The 21,724-nt window shown below is 49.5% G+C and overlaps 1 protein-coding gene and 1 pseudogene across 4 annotated transcripts in view; one reads left to right on the forward strand and one right to left on the reverse strand.

Moving 5' to 3' along the window:
- Positions 1-641: 641 nt before the first annotated feature.
- LARP1 (La ribonucleoprotein 1, translational regulator) overlaps positions 642-21,724 on the forward strand; it is a 57,352-nt gene continuing 36,269 nt past the window's right edge. For 3 of the 4 annotated variants that reach the window (XM_065918976.1, XM_065918977.1, XM_065918975.1), the window contains exon 1: positions 642-1,303. In XM_065918976.1, the coding sequence (XP_065775048.1) occupies positions 865-1,303 (439 nt within the window). In that variant the 5' untranslated portion in view covers positions 642-864. The remainder of the gene's footprint in view (positions 1,304-21,724) is intronic. The other variant, XM_065918974.1, reaches the window with a different exon arrangement.
- LOC136156319 (large ribosomal subunit protein eL37 pseudogene) lies at positions 17,661-18,134 on the reverse strand (annotated as a pseudogene).

The raw sequence follows: 21,724 nt of genomic DNA on the forward strand, positions 1-21,724 counted from the left end.
GCGCACCCAACCTAAAGAGCGCCTGCAGGCCCCGCCGGCCGCGTGGCGCGGTCCCATGTGCTCCACCTGCGAACGCTCTCACGAACTGGCTCTTTAAGACACTTCCCCCTCTTTATACCACCCGGTCTCTCCTACCCGGCTCGCGGACCGTTCCCCCCCCCCCCCCCCCGCGCTTCCGAATTGCATCAGGCACGTGCTCGCCCCCCCTCCGGTCTGAGTACCCCTCACCCACTAGCCCCGGAGGTGCGCCGAGGAATTGGAGGCCAGGGGCGGGGCCAGGGGCGGGGCCGCGAGGCCCTGCGCGCGCGCTCCCGCCGCCTTCGCCCGCCCGTCGCCCAGGGCCAGCCCCGGCGGGCGCGCCCCCGTTGCGCCGTCCCCTCCCCTGCCCGCTGCGTCGCGAGGCGCGCGCCCGCCCGCCGCCTGCCGCGGATCGCGTGGTCAGCTCGGCTCGCCGCGCCTCTCCCCCGTCCGTCCATATTGCTGCAGCCCCCGTGCCGGGAAGCCCGGGCCGCCCCGGGGGCGGGGGGGAGGGAGGGACGGGACGAGAAGCCTGCTAGGCTCGGGGTGGGGGCTCCTTGCGAGGAACGGGCGGGGGGGGACGCGCGCCGAGGAGGCCTGGACCGCAGAGTGGGGGGCCTTCCTCCACCCCCCCCCCCCCCCCGCCCAGCCAGCGGGCCTTGGATCTACGGCGGCTGCATCTGACCGGGAGAGGGGGCCGCGCCTAGCGTGAACCCCGACCCTTCTCCGCCGGGACTGGGGCCCAGCGCCCGGGAGGAAGGCGTCGCGGGCGCTCTGAGAGCCAAGTTCGAGGCGGGGGAGGCAGCCTCGGGCGCGCCCGGCTTCTCCGGGGGGGCGGGCGCGCAGATGGCCACTCAGGTGGAGCCGCTGCTGCCGGGGGGCGCCCCGCTCTTGCAGGCCGAAGATCACGGGGGTCTGGTGAGGAAGAAGCCGCTGCCGCCGCCCGAGGGCAAGGGCGAGCCCGGGGCGAACGACGTCGGAGGCGGAGAGCCGGACGGCGGCACCCGGAGACCTCGGCCGCCCTGCGCCAAGCCGCACAAGGAAGGCACCGGGCAGCTGGAGCGCGAGAGCCCGCGGCCGCCGCAGCCGCCCGGCGCCGAGGGCCTGGCCGTCAGCGACGGGGAGGAGGGCGGCGGCGGCGAGCCGGGCGCTGGCGGAGGAGCTGCCGGAGCCGCGGGCGCCGGGCGCCGAGACTTCGTGGAGGCCCCTCCGCCCAAGGTGAACCCGTGGACTAAGAACGCGCTGCCGCCGGTCCTGGCCACCGTGAACGGACAGTCTCCTCCAGGTGGGTCTCTGGTACTCCGGGACTGGGGGCCTCTTCCGGGGACATAGGCGTCCCCTCCCCCAGCGGCCTCCAGGGCCCGGGGGTCCGCCACTGGTCGTGGTGACTCGGGGTTTTTTTTTCATTATCTCCTGGCTAATTCGGGTCGCCGTGCCCTGCCCCCCCCGCACACTCGGGAACCTGCCCCTGCCGGAGGGCCCGGCCTCCAGGAGGCTGCGGCCACCGCCTGGGCCGCAGCGGTTAGTGGGCAACGGCGTGGGCCCGGCCTATCTCGCGGGGAGAGGGGTGGGCGCTGGTTTCGGTGAGAGGGCCCCCCCCCCCCGCATGTCGGTGTGAGAGACGGTTTCTTGCCTGAACCTTCCTCGGGAAGCCCCCTCCACCCCCCCGCCCCGTGTTCCTCGTTTTGGTAGCGTTGCTATCGTCCCCGTGTTGTAAATGTTTAATGAGTATATGTCATAGGCAGCAAAACGCCCGGCGATGAGTGCATACCGACCACACGGATTCGGGATTTAAAAGTTAACAAGTTTGTTCTCGAGTAGATGGTGTTAGGCGGTAGAATGGCTGTGGGCGACGGCCTGAGGGGTCGGTTAGGGGAGAATGGGGAGAAGAGGAAACCCAACGTGTCATTGAATTCGGTGCTTTCCCTCGCCTGATCCCGGGGACCTTCCGCCTTGAGAGGGAGCCGGATGGCGAGTGTGCGGGGCGTCCAGTGAGGGGAAATGTGAGGCGAGTAAGGGGGCATGCGGCGACGCGAGGGGCGTGTGGCGGCGGGGGAGGGAGTGGCCGGGCCGGGCCGGGCCGGGCCAGGCCGGACGAGCGGGTGACAGTTGGGCGCCATGCGCCGCGCCGCCGGCCGGCGGGCTGCTCGCGGCCGCTCGGCCTGGGCGTTCGGCGGCCGCCGCGGCACTCGGGGCGGAAGGCGGGTGCGGGCGGCGCGGCCGGCGCGGCCGGGTTGTGTGCGTGTGCGCGGGTGTGAGTGCGCGTACCCCCTTCCCGGCATTCCTCCGCAGCCGGGACAACGTGGTGCCTCCCCGCGCGGCTGGCGGCATGTGACCGCCGAGCGGCGCGCCCTCCCTCTCCCTCCTCGACTTCTTTGGGTCCTTTCGGACACGGCCCGTCGGGGGAGGTCGGCGTGCGGGAAGTCCCCACAGAGCCTCGTTATTGGGGGACGGGGGTACGGAATACAGAGTCTCCACTAGGCCTTCCTTTGCCGAAAATAGATCGTCGGCTTTGGTGGTGGGCGCGCCCGCCTGCTCCTTTTGCCGGCCCGTAGAGACACCCTGGAGTTGGATTCTTGGGTTCAGGATTTTCTTGCTGTGAGCCGGTATTAAAACCCAGTTGGAGCTACTACGATGGCCTGTGGCCATAACCCTACGGCTTTTTCAGAACTCCTCCCCTTCTGCTTGAGACTGACTGGCTTAAACCATCAAAATGGGGAAAGTTGAAAGGGCACCTTAATGCCTTCATATTCAAGGGAATAGAATCCCTCGTAGTCCCAGGGAAACCAGAACACCGAATTCTGAAAATGGCATGTTGTAATTTTTATTTCTTTTTAAGATTGCTTCATTTGGGGGAGGGGACCTTTGGCGTTTACTAATAGTACCTCAAACCGTATTCTCTTCCTTCTGCCCTCCTCCCCTTCCCCCCTTTTCCTTCCAGAACCCTCTTATGCAAAGGGCAGTGCTGAAATCTCCATTTTCTTGCAAATCCCTCCTGATCCACCCACGGAGGGAGGAAAAGCAATTTGAAGACACTCTTTGGTCCTTCCCCCTCTTTAAACTCAGAGGGGTATAATCATCCGCAGGAGAGGGCACTCCTCAGAAGTTTAAATGGGGCTACTCACTCTGGCTGCTGCTACTCTGCTAATGGTGAACCTGCCTTGTGGGTTTTAAATCAGCCATGACATCAGGTGGTGTTGGATGCCTGAGCTGGCATTTTGTGCAAGTCTAGGGGCCCTTGGTAGGGTGCGTCACCCGGGTTATTGATCGTGGGAAGAAGACAGCTTGGCTGGCATCTCGCCTATACCTCTGAGTGGAAAAGCCAACTTGCTTTAAGTGCCCAAAGCAAAATTCTAAGTCCGGTAGACTTACTCTGTTCTTGTTAGGCAAGAAAGTGTCTTGTCTGCTCATTAGTTTTAAACTTTGAGAATAGTCGTCGACAGACAAACTCTGAATTAATCCAGTAGCATCTCTGTTTAAGCCTGTTGTTAGGGCTTGGATGCTTTTTGAAGGAAAATTTTGTGGTCAGGGTAGATAGTGGCCCTTTCTTTGAAATTTACATGGATCACTAAGGTCCTTTTCCAGTCCTGATTTTATTTGGACAAGTTTAAATGTTACACCAGTGGAGTGGCAGTGTGGTCTTGGGAAATTTTGTGTTCTGTGATGCATATGTTTTTGGTGCCTCCTAAGTAAGCCAAAAGCCTTCCAAAGCTTGCTGCAAACGCCTATTTTTAGCTCTCCTTTTGGCTCAGATGCTAGTATTTTAGTTCTTTAAGAGACACAGGCAGTAACTAGTAATAAAAGATGTTTTGTGATATCTCCCCTTTCTTGTGGGGTTCTCTGTTCTGGTTTAAGTGTCTGTCTGAGTGGTTTAAAGTCTTGGGATTTGCATTTTGGCTTTTTGTAGTTCCCTCCCCTAGAATGTTTTTAAAACATTAAAATTTCTTTTCCTTATCCTCGCCACAGCTCTTTAAGTATGAGAGAGGCAGGATGTCTCATTTACAAGAAGAAATGAGGGACTTCCATGATGGTTAAGACTCCCCACTCTCAGTGGAGGGGGCCCAGGTTCAGTCCTTGGTCAGGGAACTAGATCCCATGTGCTGCAGCGAAGATCCTATATGCTGCAACTAAGACTTAGCACAGCCAAATAATTTTTTTTTTTTTTTTTAATGAAGAAGATAGCAAAGGTTCTGGTGTCGAAACTGCTTGGGTTCGAATGCCAGCTCAGCCAGTTGCTTAGTTGTGCTTCATTGGACAAGATACTTAACCATTCTGTGCCTCAGCCTCCTCATTATATTCTAGAAATAAAATTATTTATCTGCCTCAAGGGAGCATTGTGAGCATTCACTGTGATGGTACGTATAAAATATTTAGTCTGGTGCCTTGCATGTGTTCGCTCTTATACTGTGTCTGGGAGACTGAATCTTTGGGTGTTCCTGGGATTTGTTCTTGGTCTCCATTTTCTCCACCTGTAAAACTGAGGGGGTTGGAGAATGGTGTATTTTCCTTTTCTGATATTTTATCAGTACTCCGTGAAACATATGGGATCTGTCTCCTTAAAAGTAGACCTTTGCTTCTCCACAGACATGAAGGACATGGAATGGATAATCTTAAAGGTTGATGATCCAAACACTTGCCTACTTTTACTTTGGAATGTGTTATGACAAATGTTTTAAAAATAAGTTATAATTTATCTGCCTTTCGTAAAAATTAGTTTTTGGCAGAGTGTACATGTGCTCTTTAGGGCTGTGGGCAAAGGCGAGTCTAACTGAACTAAACATTTGCTGTGTTAAAAGCTTTGTAGCTGGTATACATGTAGTAGGTAGAGACTTGAGAGTGCATTATCCCCACAAACTTCCAGCAGCCCTAGCAGGGAATAAGTGGGTGGATTGTGTTACACTTCTAACTTTGTGTGGTAAGAAAATGAACCATTGCTGTGATCTTTTTCTTTTCTCTTTAAAGGAGAGTTGGGGTCAGGGTCTGAGACTTGCATATTTATATTCTGGGTATCATTTTTTTTTTTTTCCTGTGTCCTTTGAAGTACAGCTGACTGGTGGCATGAAATAAAAAAGGATTATAATACCAGCTAACCCATGGCAACCCCAGGAATCTTGTGCCACACTGAACTGGCCCCAAATAAACCTCCACTCCCAGTCTCCCATTTCCTTCCTGCGTCTGGGCCCTTGCCCATCTTCCTTCACCCGCCAGTCCCACAACTGGTGTACTCGGGGGGCATTGATGGGGGTCCAGGGTGTCCTTCAGTCTTCACTGCATGAAGACCTCATGGTGTCAGAGCTACTTTAGACCCTGGCTCCTTCCTTCCCCACCACTAGAAGTGGACTGGGTGGGATTAAACAGTCTGTAATTTTGAGTCCCAACTTTGCTCCTAACTTCCTGTGCAGTCTTGGGTAAATAACTCAGCCTCTCTAAGCCATTGTTCCTTCATCCTCAAAATGGGAATAGTAATAGTAACTGATTCATAAATATTTAGTGTGATGTTTAGCTTAATGTCAAGTACAGAGCATCTAATAAGTGCTAGCTGTAATAAATCATCACCATTATTAGGGGTGTTCATTTCGCTTGTAATTCTGCTTGTGTCCAACTATGTGGACATTAGCAACCTCCATACTCTCTCTGAGCCTGTGTTTCGTCATCTGTAAAATAAGGGAATTGGAATAGGTCTAAATGTCTTTAGTATTTTTAGTATCAAAAGCACTTTTTCTCAGATAAACCCCTTCCCCACAAAAGAAACAAAGTAGAGCTTTTTGATTTGTTTTTAATTTGAGATATACTTGGTTTATAATATTTATGTAATTTTCAGGTGTATAGCAGTGATTCATAATTTTTACAAAGCAGAGCTTTTTTATGTGTGTGTTTATATCTGCTGTTGTGGTTAAGAATTTCAGTTTTGAACCCAACTTCTGTGAAGGCTGGAGACACTTTTCTGACTTTAGGAACCTAAGCCAGTTGCTTGGAGGTGTATATCAGAGCAGCCAGGCATTAGGTGCCTTACAGTGAATGTGATAGTAGAAAGTACACAGTGCTGTCTGTAAAAATTGTGTCTGCCGAGTAAAAATTGAACCCACATCTAACAGAATCACAGATCTGTGAGCATAGAGGAGTATGTTGATGGACCATGAGGTAGCCGTTACTCAGTTTTTGAAAGTGAGAAACTACAGGACAGATGATTTTGTTAGTAAATAAGGGGTGTTAAAAAAAAACAGCCAGGACTTCCCTGGTGGCGCAGTGGATAAGACTCCCATCTGCCAATGCAGGGGACAGGGGTTCAATCACTGGTCCAGGAAGAGTCCACATACCATGGAGCAGCTGAGCCCATGTGCTGCAACTACTGAAGCCTGCGTGCCATAGAGCCTGGGCTCTGCAGCCAGAGACGCCTGTGCACTGCAACTAGGGAGTAGCCACTGCTCGCCGAAACTAGAGAAAGCCCACTTGCAGCCACGGAGGCATAGCACAGCCATAAATAAATGAATAAAACAAAACTAGTGAACGTAACGAAAAGAAATGGACTCACAGAGAACAAACTAGTGCTTAGCAGTGAGGAGAGGGGAGGAGGAAAGGGCAACGTTGAGATGGGGATTAAGAGGTACTAGGTTAAGAGATACAAACTATTATGTACAAAATAAGCTACAAGGATGTGTTGTACAAACACGGGGTATAGCCAATATTTTATAATAACCATAATGGAGTTGTTTAGTCACTAAGTAGTGTATGACTCCTTGCGACCCCATGGACTGTAGCCCACGAGATTCCCTCTGGCCATAGGGTTTCCCAGGCAAGAATACCGGAGTGGGTTGCAATTTTCTTCTCCAGGGGATTTTCCTGAACCAGGGACCAAACCCACATCTCCTGCACTGGGAAGTGGGTTCTTTACCACTGAGCCACCAGGGAAGCCATAAATGGAGTATAACTTTTAAAAATGATGACTCACTGTATTATTCACCTACAACTTATGTATAATATTATTGTACATCAGCTTCAATTAAAAAGTAAATAAGCATTTTTAAAAGAGGGAACTGTTACGGATGAAGAATTGAGACATCAGTCAAATGCCTTGTGTGGATCTTGTTTGAATCCTGATTCAAACAAACAGGTTATATAGGAAGAAATTTTTGGAAGTTTAGATTATATTAAGAAATTGTTTGTCAAGCGTAATAATGGCTTTATGATTGTTTTTATTTGTTTTTAAACTCCATAGCTGGTTATACTGTACACCTTTTGGTGAAGAACTGTTACGTTAGCCTTTATAAATCAGGGCTTAAAGCTCTTTTCCTATTGTTCAGACCACTTTCTTCTCTTGTAAAGAAAGCACACAGTCGGGGCACCCTCTGAAGGGAAGAAGGGAAGGAGGCCTTCCCCAGGAACCTGTCCCTTGTTCTGGGCAGGGTGTTTGAGTTTTACACTTACTGGGAGATAATGCCTGCTGGGGAGGGAGAGATGCTCTGGAGGTGGTTTGGGGCCCTGGGCAGATAGGGGATGGTCTCTGCAGTCCTGAACTCTGAACCTCCCCGGGGGGTGGAATCTCTTGGCTGGTCCGCTGCCCCTCCGCAGTGGGACCTAGGTTAGAGTAAGCATTTTAGAGCTGTTACTCAGCACTCTTTCCCTCCCAGAGGGAGGGAGAGGAGGCGGAGCAGTGGACCTGAAACCACAGAAACCTCTTTAACATGGAGAGCTTGGCAGTTGGGACTGCCCCTGTTTGCAAAATCCAAGACAATCTCAAAGCGGGTAATTAGGGTGTTGGGGCCTCCAGAGGGCTCCCAAACCTCCCTGGCTGGTCCGGAGTGATCTAAGGGAGTGGCCAGGAGAGGACAGCCTTACTTGCTAGAGGTTCATAAAAGAAAATAAATTTTGATATCTGGCTAATAAAAGGACAGGAAACAGGAGCAAAGGGGTAGGTGATGGGATTTAAATCAGAACATGCTGTTTTTCTTGTTCACAGAATGGGACTCACCCCTATGCTTAGGTTGTTCTGAGGATCAAATTGATACCTCATTATGGAGTAGCTCAGTTCATGACTTGAAATGTCCCACACAGATGTACGTGGTTTAGATTCCGGAAGATGCATTCCAAAGCCAGGTTCAATTGACCCTTGAACAATACGGGTTCACGCCGCATGGATCCACTTATGTAGATTTTTTTCAGTAAATAGTCCTGCACTCTCTGCTGTTGACTGAGTCCATGCTCACGCAGAACTGCAGGTGAGAGCAGCAGCAGGTACCCGGCACAGCCTATGAACTTAGAGGTGGATTTTTCACTGAGCTAGAGGTTGCTGCCCTAACCCCTGCGTTGTTTGGGGATTGACTGTATATGTGTCAAGAGTTGGTGGTAATTATAGTTGGTGGTAATTACCCATTCTGAGGGGTTATCCTTGCCTTTGCTAAGGGAGGATTGATAATTTGGAGTTAGCCCAGGGTGTCTCCATGAGGGATTTTCTCAGAATCAGAGGGACAGTCTTGATGGACTCTTCCTCTGGCTGTACCTTTGGACTGACAAAGCCTTAGGCGTGAAAGGTAAGAAATGTGGGCTTTTATGATGAACTTTGTAAAACTGTCCACATAAATCTGACATACAGTCAGGAGCTTCATCCACCTCAGTCTGAGGTGTTACTGGTAAACCCAGATGGAGCCTCCATCTGAGGCCTGGTGTTCAGAGATCTTGGTATAACCCTCCACATTTGATGTGGTAACCACCTTCCCCTCTGGACATACATTCCAGCTACTCCAGATAGCCTTTTCTTTTCCTTGCTTTAAAAGGAAATTTCAGGCATTTTGGAGGAACTGAATTCAGCCCCATAGTCGCCGGGAGCCATCTCAGATACATGGTCCACCTGAACTCTGTACGGTTTTGGTCTCCCTGTGACATACACTAGCTTTTTGAAACTCCTGATAACCCCAAGATAAGTAATAGTGATATCGCAGTTATCCTCTGCAATCTTCTCAGCAGGCACACTTTTTTAACCCCGCTTCAGAGATGAGGAAAGTGAGCCTCAGGAGAGGTTAATAAGCAACTGTCCTTCTCATTGCTCAGACTAAAAACCTTGGGGTCATTCTTGCCCCCTGTTTCTCTGTCACTTTATATCTAATTTACCAGGACATCGTTTTGGCTTTTAAAAACTGTGACCAAAGGTAAACAGGTAACTGAAGTGGGGCTAAAAAGAATGCCTGCTGAGCAGATTACAGAGGGTAATTGCGATATCACTATTACTTTGGGGTTCTCAGGAGTTTCAGTGAGCTAGTGTATGTGGAGAGGAGACCAGAACAGGTCAACTGTGACCAAAGGTGAACGTTTTTACCACCTCCTTGCCTGCCAGCCTGGTCCATATACCGTTGCTTCTCACCTGGAAGGTTGCAGGAGCCTCTAACTGGTGTCCTGTCACTCCTGCTTTAAGTCCTGTCACGGCTTCTAGAGTGGAGTAGAATTCAGAGTCCTTAGAGTGTCTTCTTAAGCTGACTCCCCAGACTTCCCCGTGCCCTGACCCTGAGCTCTTGACTCTTTACCCACTCTGCCCTCCTACGACATGACTGTCTTCCTGGAGCATGTGGTGCTTCAGGCCTTGTATTCTTCAGTGCTGTTCCCCCAGATAGCCATGTGGACCATTCCCTCACTTTCTTCCGTTTCCTGTTCCGTTCCCGGGGATGGAGAGGCCTGTCCCCACCACCCTGTATTAACTGGCAAACTGCATGCACCTTATGCTCTATCTCATCCCTCTTACCCTGCTTCAGTTTTCTTTTTAGTTTTTATCACTGTTGGATAGGGGTCTTTGGTATTTATTTGATCACTGCTTTATATCCAGCACCTAAATATGCCTGGCACAGAGTAGGCAGCTCATGGAAGATTTAATTAGTGAATGAATGGATGAATCTCATACTTTGAGCAGCATCATTCATATTTTGAGTCTGGCGCAGAGGATACCACAGTGAATAATAAAAAGTTGTGTTGACAGAGAGCACACACACCTTCGATGCAATATGGAAGATGCTGTGTAAGAAGGCTGTGGGATTCTTCGGGAGTGCAGCTGGGGGCACCCAGTTCAGTCTAGGTCAGAGTAACTTTTCTGGAAGAAGCAGTGGCAAAACTGAAATGGGAAGGACAGGTAAGAGTTATCTGAGAAAAGAGAGGACTCATTCTTCATTGAGGAAAGGCCGAGAGATCCAGGGAACTGAGTAGTTCCCCGTGGCTGTGGAATAAATTATAATTTTAACTGGAAGGCAGTGGAGAGCTTTAGAAGATTTTAAGTGAGGGTCAGATTTTGTTTTTGAAAGTTTGCTTTAGCCATGTAGGAGAACGTCTTAGGTTAAGAATAGGTGATTTGGAGTTTCCTGTCATCCTTTGGGGCAAGGTTCCCAGATTAAAAGGGAGCAAACTTCTGAGATTCCTGAAGTGTAGGTATAGGAGAGTTATCGGTTGTCATCCTTCAAGGGTAGGGAGCAACTCCAGTGTATGGGATTTCTCTGACCTTTTAGAAGGCCAGCTTAGTTGGAATGCAGTTGCTGGTGACTGGCCTAGGCTGTGTCCACGCTTGAGCCAAGAGCTCTATCTTGCTTGCACTCCTGCAGCTGTTTAGGCGGGAAGAGGAGGCAGAGGCCCTGGACGTAGTGGCGGGGAACAGGCTTCCATACAGGAGTCCCCACCTTCACCTGGGAAGATACTCATGTAGCGGAGCTTCTCGGTCCGCACCTAGACTGTCTGCCACGAGCATCTCTGCCGCTTGGCGTGGTGGGCTTTGCCACACATAGCTATAGGCACAAAATTTTCTTCCCATCAGAGTCACCTCCTTTCAGCTGAATTCGAACCATTTTTACACCTGAGCTAACAGTCGGTTTGCATCTGCCCGTAGGCAGTCTGAGTTTTTGAGAACACTGGGCTTTTGAGAGCCAGGCTTACCCTGACCTGTGGTCATTATCAACTCTGTCCCTACTGCTCTGCACAAAGGGGCTTAGATGTCCTTATCTCCCTTTCAGAGGAGAAGGAGTATTTACATCTGGAAGAGACCCTAAAGGTCCTTGAATCTAACTAAACCATTCATTTACAGGTTAGGTACTTTGGGCCCAGAAAGGAAATAGAGTTGCTCAAGGTCACAGTCAGTTCAGAGTACGGCCGAGACTTGAACCTATGTCTCTTTGCTCCTATTCCGGTTTTGTTGTCACTCCTCTGGAGGAAGAAGTAGAGCGTTGACTTGTAGTTATCCAGTTTGAGTTAAGCCCAGTCCTGTACTGAGTGAGTGCCCTCAGATAGATTGGTAACTTGTGGCTTCAGTGAATGGAGTTATAGCTGGAGTACCTGCGTCCTAGGATCACAGTGAATGTGCACTAGGTGAAGGCGGGTGCTCAGCTGAAGCCTGGCAAATAACAAGTGATGACTGCTCTAGGCGGAGAAGGCAATGGCAACCACTCCAGTGTTCTTGCCTGGAAAATCCCAGGGGCGGCGGAGCCTGGTGGACTGCCGTCTATGGGGTCGCACAGAGTCGGACACGACTGAAGCGACTTAGCAGCAGCAGCAGACCACTCTAAGAGTGTTGACGGTAAAAAAAAAAAAAAAAGAGTGTTGACGGTTGCTCTTTTGAGGTCTTGAATTTGACCCAGGTCTTCAATTTGCTAACAGAGGTCAAGTGCTAAGTCTTCTGTCTTTCTGGGTCCTCTCTCCCCCTTTTGCCTACTGTTTGGTCCTGGGGATACACAGGAAGGCAGCCCATATCACTTAGAGCCAGCTCTTCCTACCTGCCCTAGGCTGGTACACAACTTCATAGTGGAGGCGAGTTTAAGAGTCACTGGGGGCTATAATCCGGCCGTGAGAAGCCCACATTGTGCACTTGGGAGTGCCCTCGTGGTAGAATGTTGGTGAGAGGACAGCTCAGGTGCTTTGCAGTGAAACCCTCCCGCTCCATCTTTAGTATCTTTTTGCAGCTTTGGATTTGTTTGAAGGAGTGGAGGTCTCCTTGCTTTTCCTGTTCTTTATATATCTTTACAATGATATGAGGAAGAGAGGCCAATTATGTGGATGGAATAACCTAGTCTGGGTTTTGTCCGCAGTGGAGTGTAGGGGGTGGAGTTTGGCCATGGTGAGAGCCCCTTTGGGTATGGGAGGCTGCATGCTACTTCTGGGGAGTGGGAGCGAGACAGGAAATTAGGAACACACAGAGGCGGCTGCTCACTGTGACGCATGCCCTTTACTGTGAAGAGGGGATGGTTGAGAAACTAGGATAATTTTTCCCAGGCCATCAAAGCTTGGGGTGGGTGGCAGTATGGTTGTTCTAAAGTACAGCATTTGAACAGACCTGCTTCAGGTGGCCCTACAGGTCAAGCTCTGATGGCAGGTGGGAGGTGGAGGGTCAGTAGGTTTTGACTCTGGTCAAGTAGTAACTTTTAGCAGTGCCCTCAATGGATTCAGCTGCCGCTGTAAGCCCTGGGTTCTTTGTCATGGTGATAGTACTTAAAGAGTTTGGATGGCAGTTTGCTGTAGGGTTCTGCAGCTGTAAATTGGCAAAGTACTTTTCTAGATTGATTCATTCTGAAAATTTTTGAGCACTTGTGGGCTCCAGAATTCAGGGGTAAACAAGACACAAAAGCCATGATGGAACTTTTGTCTTGAAAGGTATAAGTTACAAATGGTTATTCACTTTGCTTACCACCTCAAATCCAGTTCAGCCTCCTGACACAGTTTGATTACCCTTCCATTTAAAAACAATTTAAGCATCTGTGTTTTAAAATCAAGAAAATGTATCTGGAAACCTAGAGATTTTTTGGTTTCTCTTTTAAAATGTAAATTCTGAATATACCAAAAAAAAAAAAAATGAATTGTCTACTTTAAATGAGCCAATAGCATGGAATGTGAATTATATCAATAAAACTGTTATGGAAAAAAATGAGAAGACCTGGCCACAGTGAACCTCTCTTCCTTTATGACGCACACATCCAGCAGCAGAATCTAACTTCCTTTAGTCTAGGACACCTGTGTGAGGCCTGTGGGCTCAGACTCTGTATATTTTATCATACAAAGGAAAGGGGACAGCAGTCTCTCCAACCCACAAGCTGAGGCATGTCCTTATTGGAGAATTAGGAGAGGGTGGGGAAGAGTTCACAGATAGGGATTGCAGTCCTGGAGGGGGTCTCCTCATCCACCTTTCTGAGGGAGAGTGGATATGATGGGGAGACAGGACACTCTGGGCATTTTGGCCTGAGGCCCCAGGGCAGTAAGGGAAAGCTTTCTGAGTGCTGAAGAGTGGGCTTGCCAAGGAAACACGGTTATGTCAGGCCCCGGTGAGACTTCACTCCCTTTCCAGCATCTGTGAGATGGGTGTAGCATCCTTGGTAACATTCTCCTAGGCCCCTTCTAGCTCAGATACCCTTTGGGTATGAGAGCAGCTAAGGCAGATGTTACTGTCTCAAGCAGAATGGGGAGGATGCTGGCTAGAGGCCTTGGGCCTGCCTATTTATGATCCTGCTCTTCGGGCAGTGGAACTAAAGCTCACGGGAGCACTGAATTCACTCTGGGGCAGCTGACACTGAAAAGAAGCTTCTCTGTGGCAGTGGTGGGTGTGAGCCCTGTAAGATAGGGCAGGAGAATTGGGGACCAGCTTTCTAGTCCCAGAGGTTTGACTCATGTGCTGAGACACCTTGGGCGTCTGAACCTCTTTGGACTTCCTTTCCCTTTTCTGTAAATGAAAGCGGTCAAGCCAAAAGACTTTTCAAGGTCCTTTCCCACAGGATTAAGTTCTGTGTATCAAACTGGAGGTTAGGTCTCTGGTTTGAGAAAGATTTTATCTGATGGGGATTGCTTTCCCCCACATGATTGGACCAGCTTTAGCGTGTCATCCCTAAGATCTTGCCCAAGGCTGTGGGATTCTTCTGCTTAGGCATTCATTCTGCTCTAGGCTCTTGGGGAGTTCTGGGCCAAGGTGAGTGCCCCATCACTGTGCACACAGTGGTGGCCCATCCTCGGCAGGAATGTTGTTGAGAAGATCCTGACGTCCTGAACCTGGTTAGATGGGCAGTTGCTAAGACTCCCCTTCTGGCCCTGAGACTGAGAGCCTAGGTCTGGTGGAGGCCACAGTGCGAGTATCAACTAGTTCAGTGAGACAGTAAACCAGCCCGGCTCCAGAGATTGTCTTTTTTTATTTAGTGTGTATGTATGCATGTGTGACGGAGAAGGCAGTGGCACCCCACTCCAGTGTTCTTGCCTGGAGAATCCCTGGGTCAGCAGAGCCTGGTGGGCTGCCATCTATGGGGTCGTACAGAGTCGGACACGACTGAAGTGACTTAGCAGTAGCAGCAGCATGCATGTGTGACACAATTAGCAGATGTTTTATGGTAAGCAGGTGTGATTTTGAGAATCACATGAGACTGTGATTTTCTCCCATAGATGTTTGGTGAGTTTTTCCTCTGAGATCATATACGTCTTCCTCACATACAGTGACACTTCACTGTCATATGCCTATCCATAACCTTTACTCTGGAATTATGCCCTGGCAGATCAGATAAGCATCATATGCTGCTCATTTGCCACATAGGGTTTCAGATACCCTGTTTTAATTCGTGGCCTGCCCTGGGGGCCTCCAGGTTTTCCTCAGAATATAAGTTTGGGCTTCAGTTTCACCTTGTTCCTCAGCATTGGGGCACCTCTGGCCCCTGAAAGGGGGGAGGGAGTCCCTGAAAGGACACCTGGGAAGGGAGGCCTGAATGCTCTTCCCGCTTTAATTTGGGGAGGTGGGGGGGCCTGCCAAGGTGCATGGGCTAGAGGGGTGGATAGGGAAAGAGATGGTCTCTAAAAACATTTTAAAGAGGTTTATTTGAGCCCAAATTGACACTGTAGCCTGAAACTTTTATTTAGAGCTGTTTTGAGGGGAGGGAGGTTTGGCCACTTGGCATGCAGGATCTTAATTCCCCGACCAGGGATTGAACCCGTGCCTTCTGCAGTGAAAGCACAGAGACCTAACCCCTAGACCTCTAGGAAAGACCCCTCAAGAGAGTCTCTTGAGTATTCAGAGTGTTCATGCTTATCTAGAGAAGCGCTGGGACTTGAGCCTAACCTTCGTCTGGAAAGAACTAGTTTGACTGCCATCAAAGTGAAAACCACTCATTTAATACATTTATTTCAGTAACCTAAGTGTCAGACCTTGTAAATATTGATGGAAATAAGACAGAAGAGGCCTTCAGTCATAGTTTAGATGCTAGTGAAGTGACACCGTAAGCTAGCAGGGTAGTTCTGGTTATCTGTTAATGCCTAACAAATCACCCCAAAGCTTGGTAGCTTAAAAAAACAGCCCTGGAGAGACTTCCCTGGTGGTCCAGTGACTAAGACTCCACACTCCCATTTTAGGGAACCCAGGTTCAACCCCTGGTCAGGAAACTAGATCCCACATGCTGCAACTGAGAATTTGCATGCTGTAACTAAAGATTCCACAAGCCGCAAGGAAAATCGAAGATCCCGCGTGCTGCAACTGAGACCCAGTACACTGAAATAAAACAAAAAACAGCCCTGGATCCTGGTGTGTGTGTGACCTTGTGTGCTTCCTCCAAGAGTGGAGATTCTGTTTGCCCCAGCCTTTTGGAATTTCTAAGATCAAACCCTGCTGGCCTTTAAAGCCAGATTCTCTGTGGGCTCCTTCTGTCATTGCTGGACTCTCAGGCTGTGAAGCTTGACATGGGGCTCAGAACTTTCACTGTTGTGACAGAACTTCTGTGGTATAATAGTTATCCAGTTTGTGGGTCACCCACCCGGCAGGTATGGGATTTGATTTTATCTCAGTTGCACCCTTCCATTTGATTTTATCTCAGTTGCACCCTTCCTGCCATTTCCTTGTGGCTTCTTTGTCTTTGGATGTAGGGTATCTTGTTTTGGTAGGTTCTAGCAGGTTTTTTGGGAGAAGGCTATGGCACCCCACTCCAGTACTGTTGCCTGGAAAATCCCATGGATGAAGGAGCCTACTCCACAGAAGGAGTAGGCTGCGGTCCATGGGGTCACTAAAAGTCGGATAGGACTGAGTGACTTCACTTTCAGTTTTCACTTTCACGCATTGGAGAAGGAAATGGCAACCCATTCCAGTGTTCTTGCCCGGACAATCCCAGGGACGGGGGAGCCTGGTGGGCTGCCGTCTATGGGGTCGCACAGAGTCAGACACGACTGAAGTGACTTAGCAGCAGATTTCTTGTGTTGTTGTTGATGGTTGTTAAACATTTGGTTGTGATTTTGGTGTTTTCTAAGAAGAGGTCTCCACTGAAGATTAACTAACCTGTCACACTACTTCTTTGATGGTGGTTGGATTGTACCTCACAGACCTGCAGGGCCTCTGTTGCCCAGCTTCAAGACCAAAGAAAAAGCCTGGAGTCAGCAACAGTAGTTGGTGGTTTAATGGATGGAGGGAGCTTTCACGTCTACAGCAAGATCCTGGGGCCACACCTCACCATGTAGTGGATGGCACGGCAGGGCACGTAGCTATCTTCACTGGGGAAGAATAGGGGGCTACTAGTTATATCAGAAACAGCCTTTTTATTCACTGATTTCATGGGGGTAGGAGTTGAACTTGGCTAACCTGGGCGATTCTTCTTTTCTACATGACAGTGATAGAGGTGGCAGATCCTGGTCCACAGGGCCCACCAGAACGTCACTCAACATGTTTGGAACCTTGCCAGGGTGATTGGAAGGCTGGGTTCATGTAGAACTGGAGTGCCTTCAGGTGTCCTTTCCACCCCTGTGATTTCCAAGTAGTAGGACTTAGTATCTATACATAGTGGCTTGGGGCTCTCAGAGAGAGTGTTCCAAGAGACAGGAAGTAGATGTGGTCAGTATGCTAAGGTCCTGGGCCCGAGCACTGGTATAGTATCGCTTTTGTCATCCTGTGTTGGTAGAAGTCACAGATCCCTCTGAGAAGGAAGGGGAGGGGACATGGGTCCTGCTTTTCAACGGGAGGAATGTTAGCTTGCTGCCATCTCTAGTACTACTTGCCAGTTTCTGATAGTGGTGAGTGCTGTGAAAGAAACAGTAACTAAGAGAGAAGGATTTGGGGTTGTGTGGGTGAGGGTAGCTTCAGTCAAGGTGTCAGTGAATACCTCTAAGGGTGGGCCAAGATGGGATTGATAAGGAGCCTGCTGCTGAGGAATAGCAGGTGCTAGGTGGGGATGAGTTTAGAGTTCTCTAAGGAACTGACCTGAGAGGCTTTTGGAGGCCAGCTTAGGACGTTTGAATGCTGTTCCAAAAGCAAGGAAGGAGGTGGCAGGAGCTGATTTCTCTGTTCTGTGGAGAGTGGATTGCGGTGGGGCAGAAAGTCCAAGTTAGAAGCAGGGAAACCCTGGAGAAACTGCCGCAGTCGTCCAGAAAAGAGATGGGAAGGAAGAGATGATGGCATGGCACTATGGGGCATGATGGCATGGCCTTGGGCCATCTGACTAACTTAATGTCCTGTCCTTGCCTCCTCCAGACTAGGTCACTTTAAGAGGAAGTTTTCTGATTGCTCTTTCTTTTTTGTTTTTTTTTTTTAATTTTTTTTTCCTTTTTTTTTTCCAGTGGGTTTTGTCATACACTGATATGAATCAGCCATAGAGTTACATGTATTCCCCATCCTGATCCCCCCTCCCTTGTTTTATTTTTAAAAGCCAGAACATTTATTACGAGACTAATCGTTGAAATCCTTAGGATGAACTGGATGCTGCAACAGCCTCTCGCTTGGGTTTAGGTGGTGTTCCTTCACGGAATCCATGCCTGAATCTGCGGTATACGACTTTTGGGTGCCTCATCTGACCAGTCCCAGTGGTATTTCGTCTTTTAGCTTTAGCACTCCAATTATACTTTCTCTTTCTCTTGGCAGGGTAGCCACACTTGCCACAGGTCGACTTCTGAAGGTGGTAGGCCTTAGAGCCACAGCGGCGGCACAGCATGGGGGTCTTATTCCCACGCTTTCCAAACGTTGACGTTCCCTTCGTCTTCTTGCTTCTGCCGCCGAGACCAAAGAGCTGATTGCTATTTCTTACTTCCTCCTTTTTTCTCGTACTGTCCAAAAGTCTCTTGGCCCCAGAGCCAGGGGGAGTGTGAGTGTTGTCCAACTTCCCTGCCCTGTCCCAGGCCCTGTCCTCGAGGGGGAGGGGGAATAGCATGGGCTCAAGCATGAGCCCGATGTGGACTGTCTGTGTCCCAGTTTTCTGTTCCTGACTTGTCGGAAGCTATAGTGGCTTTTTTATTTCAGGTAAGAACTTCAGGGTGGGGTTGAACGAACTGCCAGAGCTGAAAGTCTCGAGATCCCTGTTCTGATTGCAGCCCGGCTCTCACATTTCTCCCGGCTGGACATTCGACTCTCACAATTTGTATGGAGGGATTGGATCCCATGCTCATGAATGCATAGCCCATCCTTTGCTGATGTGCCTTTATTTTGCCCTTGGGCTTAGCCGGGGGTCCTCAAACCTACCTCAGGGGAGCTTGCCTTGTCGAAGGCACATGCCCCAGGGAACCAGGCCAGATTGTCCAGAGCTTCCACTTCTCTCGTGATGAACAAAATTCTAAGACATCACACACATCTTCTTCATTATCTTGGTTAATATTCACATCCCTGTGGGATCTTCCTACAATGCTGATCCTGTTTTACAGACCAGAAAGCCACGGTTCAGAGAGGTTCAGTAATTTGCTCAAGGTTGCATAGTTTGTTAGTAGCTGGGATTCCAGCCCAGTGGCAGACTGAATCCAGACTTCTGCCTTACTTACCATCTGGATTTGCATTCTCCTGGACCACAGAAGTATACATACTTCACCTGAAAAAAACTTTCTGGGAGAGAGAGGACCCACACAGATCTTCAGACGGCTGGAATCTCTGCGGGCCCTGGTAGCCCAGCCTGGAGGTCCCAGCTTTGCCCATCCTGGCCACCCTCAGTGGGTATGAGCCAGGCCCTGGAACTTCTGATTCTGCTGGGGAGCCCTGGCCCCTCTTTCCTCAGAGGGGAAGAGATGTTCCTCTTCAGCTCTGTCAGGCCACGTGCAGCCTGCTGGAAAGAGCCCTGCTGACCTTGTGGTTTCTCGGGCATGGCCTCCCAGCCAGTGGGAGGGGTGGGGACCACTCTCTGCTGGCACTGGGAAGCTCTCAGGCTCTGGGTTATCAAAAGGGATGGGAAATACTACTATGTGTTGGGTCTTTTACCTTCTTTTGAAGGGGAAATCTTTTCAGCTTATTCAAGCAGCACCAGTTCATTGTAGGAAGATGTCCAAATGAGTTTCAGCGAAAATAAATCCCTTCATAATCTGTTCCACCAACCGCCATAAATACTACTAAGCTATACCTTTTTAGATCAATTGCTGCCTAATAGAAATACAGTGCAAGCCATATATATAATTAAAAACTTTCTAGTAACCATATTTTTAAAAAGAAAGATAGGTGAAACCAACTTAATATAACCCAGCCAAGATACTCACAATATTTTCGTTTCAGCATGTAATTAGTGTAAAAATTATTCTTTATACTGTCTTTGAAATCTGGTATATCTTTTATACTTAAAGTGCTTACTTCTCAGTTCGGACTGGCTACATTACATGTGTTCAGTGTCTACATGTGACTAGTGACTACTGTATTTGACAGCATATTTCTAGATTTTTTTCTTCTTGAGTCACACACATGTATGTTTTGTATATATTATACATGCACACACCTTTTTAAAAAATAGGGCTATAATATTTTGTGAACCAAAATTTCCCCCGACTTAGAAACAGAAGCTTTCAAAGGTACTTAGGACCCTCAAAGCTACCTTGGTAAGGAGGGTCCCGTCTTTCTGGTGAGGAAGGTTAAGGAGCTGGCCAGCACTTCATTCCTGCCAGTGCAGATGCACATGCTCTGGTTCTCTGCGGGAGCCCCTGCTCTTCCACTGCCCCTGCAGGCACCTAGAGTTGATCTGCACCCTGTGTGTGAGCGCACGCACACCACTCTTTGCTGAGGGAAGCAGGCCCACACAGGGGACGCTGTTGGGTGACCAAGGCTGTTGTACAGGATGCGGTGTTTAAAACCCAACACTCTAATGCCCAGTTCAGTGCTCTTTCCATCACACTCAGCTGACTTCCAACAGCTTACTTGCTTGGGTCTGCAACTAGTCAAAGCACAAAGGAAACCAGTAAGAGGTGGGCAGAGCCCTCCACTTGGGCTTGTCCTGGGATGCCCCCAAAGCCTACAGCACATCCCCAGTGGAGGCTGACCAGCAATGGGACAAAAACCAGCAGGGCCAGAGTGAGTGCAGAAGGGAACATGCATGGATTGGCCTGGGTGAGGTCAGGACTTAGAAATCTCTAAATAATTGATTAGTCTGTAGAACAGTGCTGTTGCCCTAGTGCAGGGCCGGTTTCACACGAGACCACTTTTGTGGCAAGAACCTCATTTCTTAGCAGGTCTGAGGTTTGTAGGAGCCTGGTTTTATTTTTTTTTCCCTTCTTCCTCCACACCCAAATCTTTGCCTCAGATTTTCAGCTTGTAAAATGGGGCTGTGTTCTAGGCATATCACTAGCCTGCTTCTGTGCACCCCTTGCCTTTTTATAGGAGGACTGGGATGAGCAGCAGCCCGTGGGTTGGGTTTCAGATAAAGGTGGTCAGATTTCTGATTGGGGTTTTGAAGGTTAGGTGGATTCAGGATATCCAGTCTTCCTATCCCATTACTGTAGCACCCAGCAGACCTGACTCAGGCCTCCAAAGGCTGGGAAGAGTCTGCTTCAGGTACCAGGAGTTGGCAGGTTTGTACTCCTCTGGGAGCTCTGAGGAGTTGAGGTGGGACACTGTCCAAGGTGGACTGTCAGAGCTGAGGATTCTAAGCCACCATCCTTGATTACTCCTGGGGTGTAGTCTTATTCATCAAGTCCTTGGTTGGAACAGTTGGTACTGCCTTTGGTTAGACCTTAAAACTTTACGAAACACTTCTTTATTCTTATCTCACAGTGCCCTTGAGGTGGGTGGTAATTGGCCCCCTTTTATGGAGAAATTCCTTCTCTATAGGGTCATGGAGATGAAGGGAATTGCCCAGGGTCAGAATTAAAAACTGGCAGAGCTAGTCCTCCCACCCCTTTAAACCACAACAAATAAGGAAAAAATCCAGGAGAGTGAAAAAAGATAAGCATCAGTCTATTATTAAGTAAGATATTGCAAGGGAGACATTTAGCACAGTGACAGTCATACTTAAGGGCTTGATAGTATTACAGCTCCATAACCATTTGTGGAAGGATACTTGACTTTATCGAGTTGCCCTGGGCTTAGCAGTTTGTCTGCTGAGCAGAAGGGAGTGTGAGGGCAGTCTGGAAATGCTAGACTCCTGGTTGGGAATGGAGAGGCTGCTGAAGTTCCCCGTTGGCTGCAGCTGGGCTTCCAGTTGCTCTGGGATGTTCTCTGCCATTCCAGGTCTTCCCTGTCCCAGTCCCTGACTTGTTTCATCACTGCCTTTGCCTCTCTGAGGTGGCAGCTCTTTGGAGATCCTAAACTTGAGGAAGGTCAGAGTGCAGTTTGGCTTTGGAAGCCATCTGATTACTTTTCATTTTGCAGAAAGCTGAGGTCATCTGTTAACCAATGTCTCCTGGGTGGCTCCAAAGGAATCAGGATGCCTGTGCTAGTTCTGTTGTCTTCTGCCTTGTTTCTTCAAGGATAGAGACATGCGAGGCCCTGCAAGTGCTTGGTGCTGTAGGAGGTTAGAAGAGGACTTGACCTGGAGGCACGCACCCCATGGTGACCTAGTGCAGATTCTGT

This window comes from Muntiacus reevesi, chromosome 1, assembly GCF_963930625.1.
Source record: "Muntiacus reevesi chromosome 1, mMunRee1.1, whole genome shotgun sequence".
Taxonomy (NCBI): domain Eukaryota; kingdom Metazoa; phylum Chordata; class Mammalia; order Artiodactyla; family Cervidae; genus Muntiacus; species Muntiacus reevesi.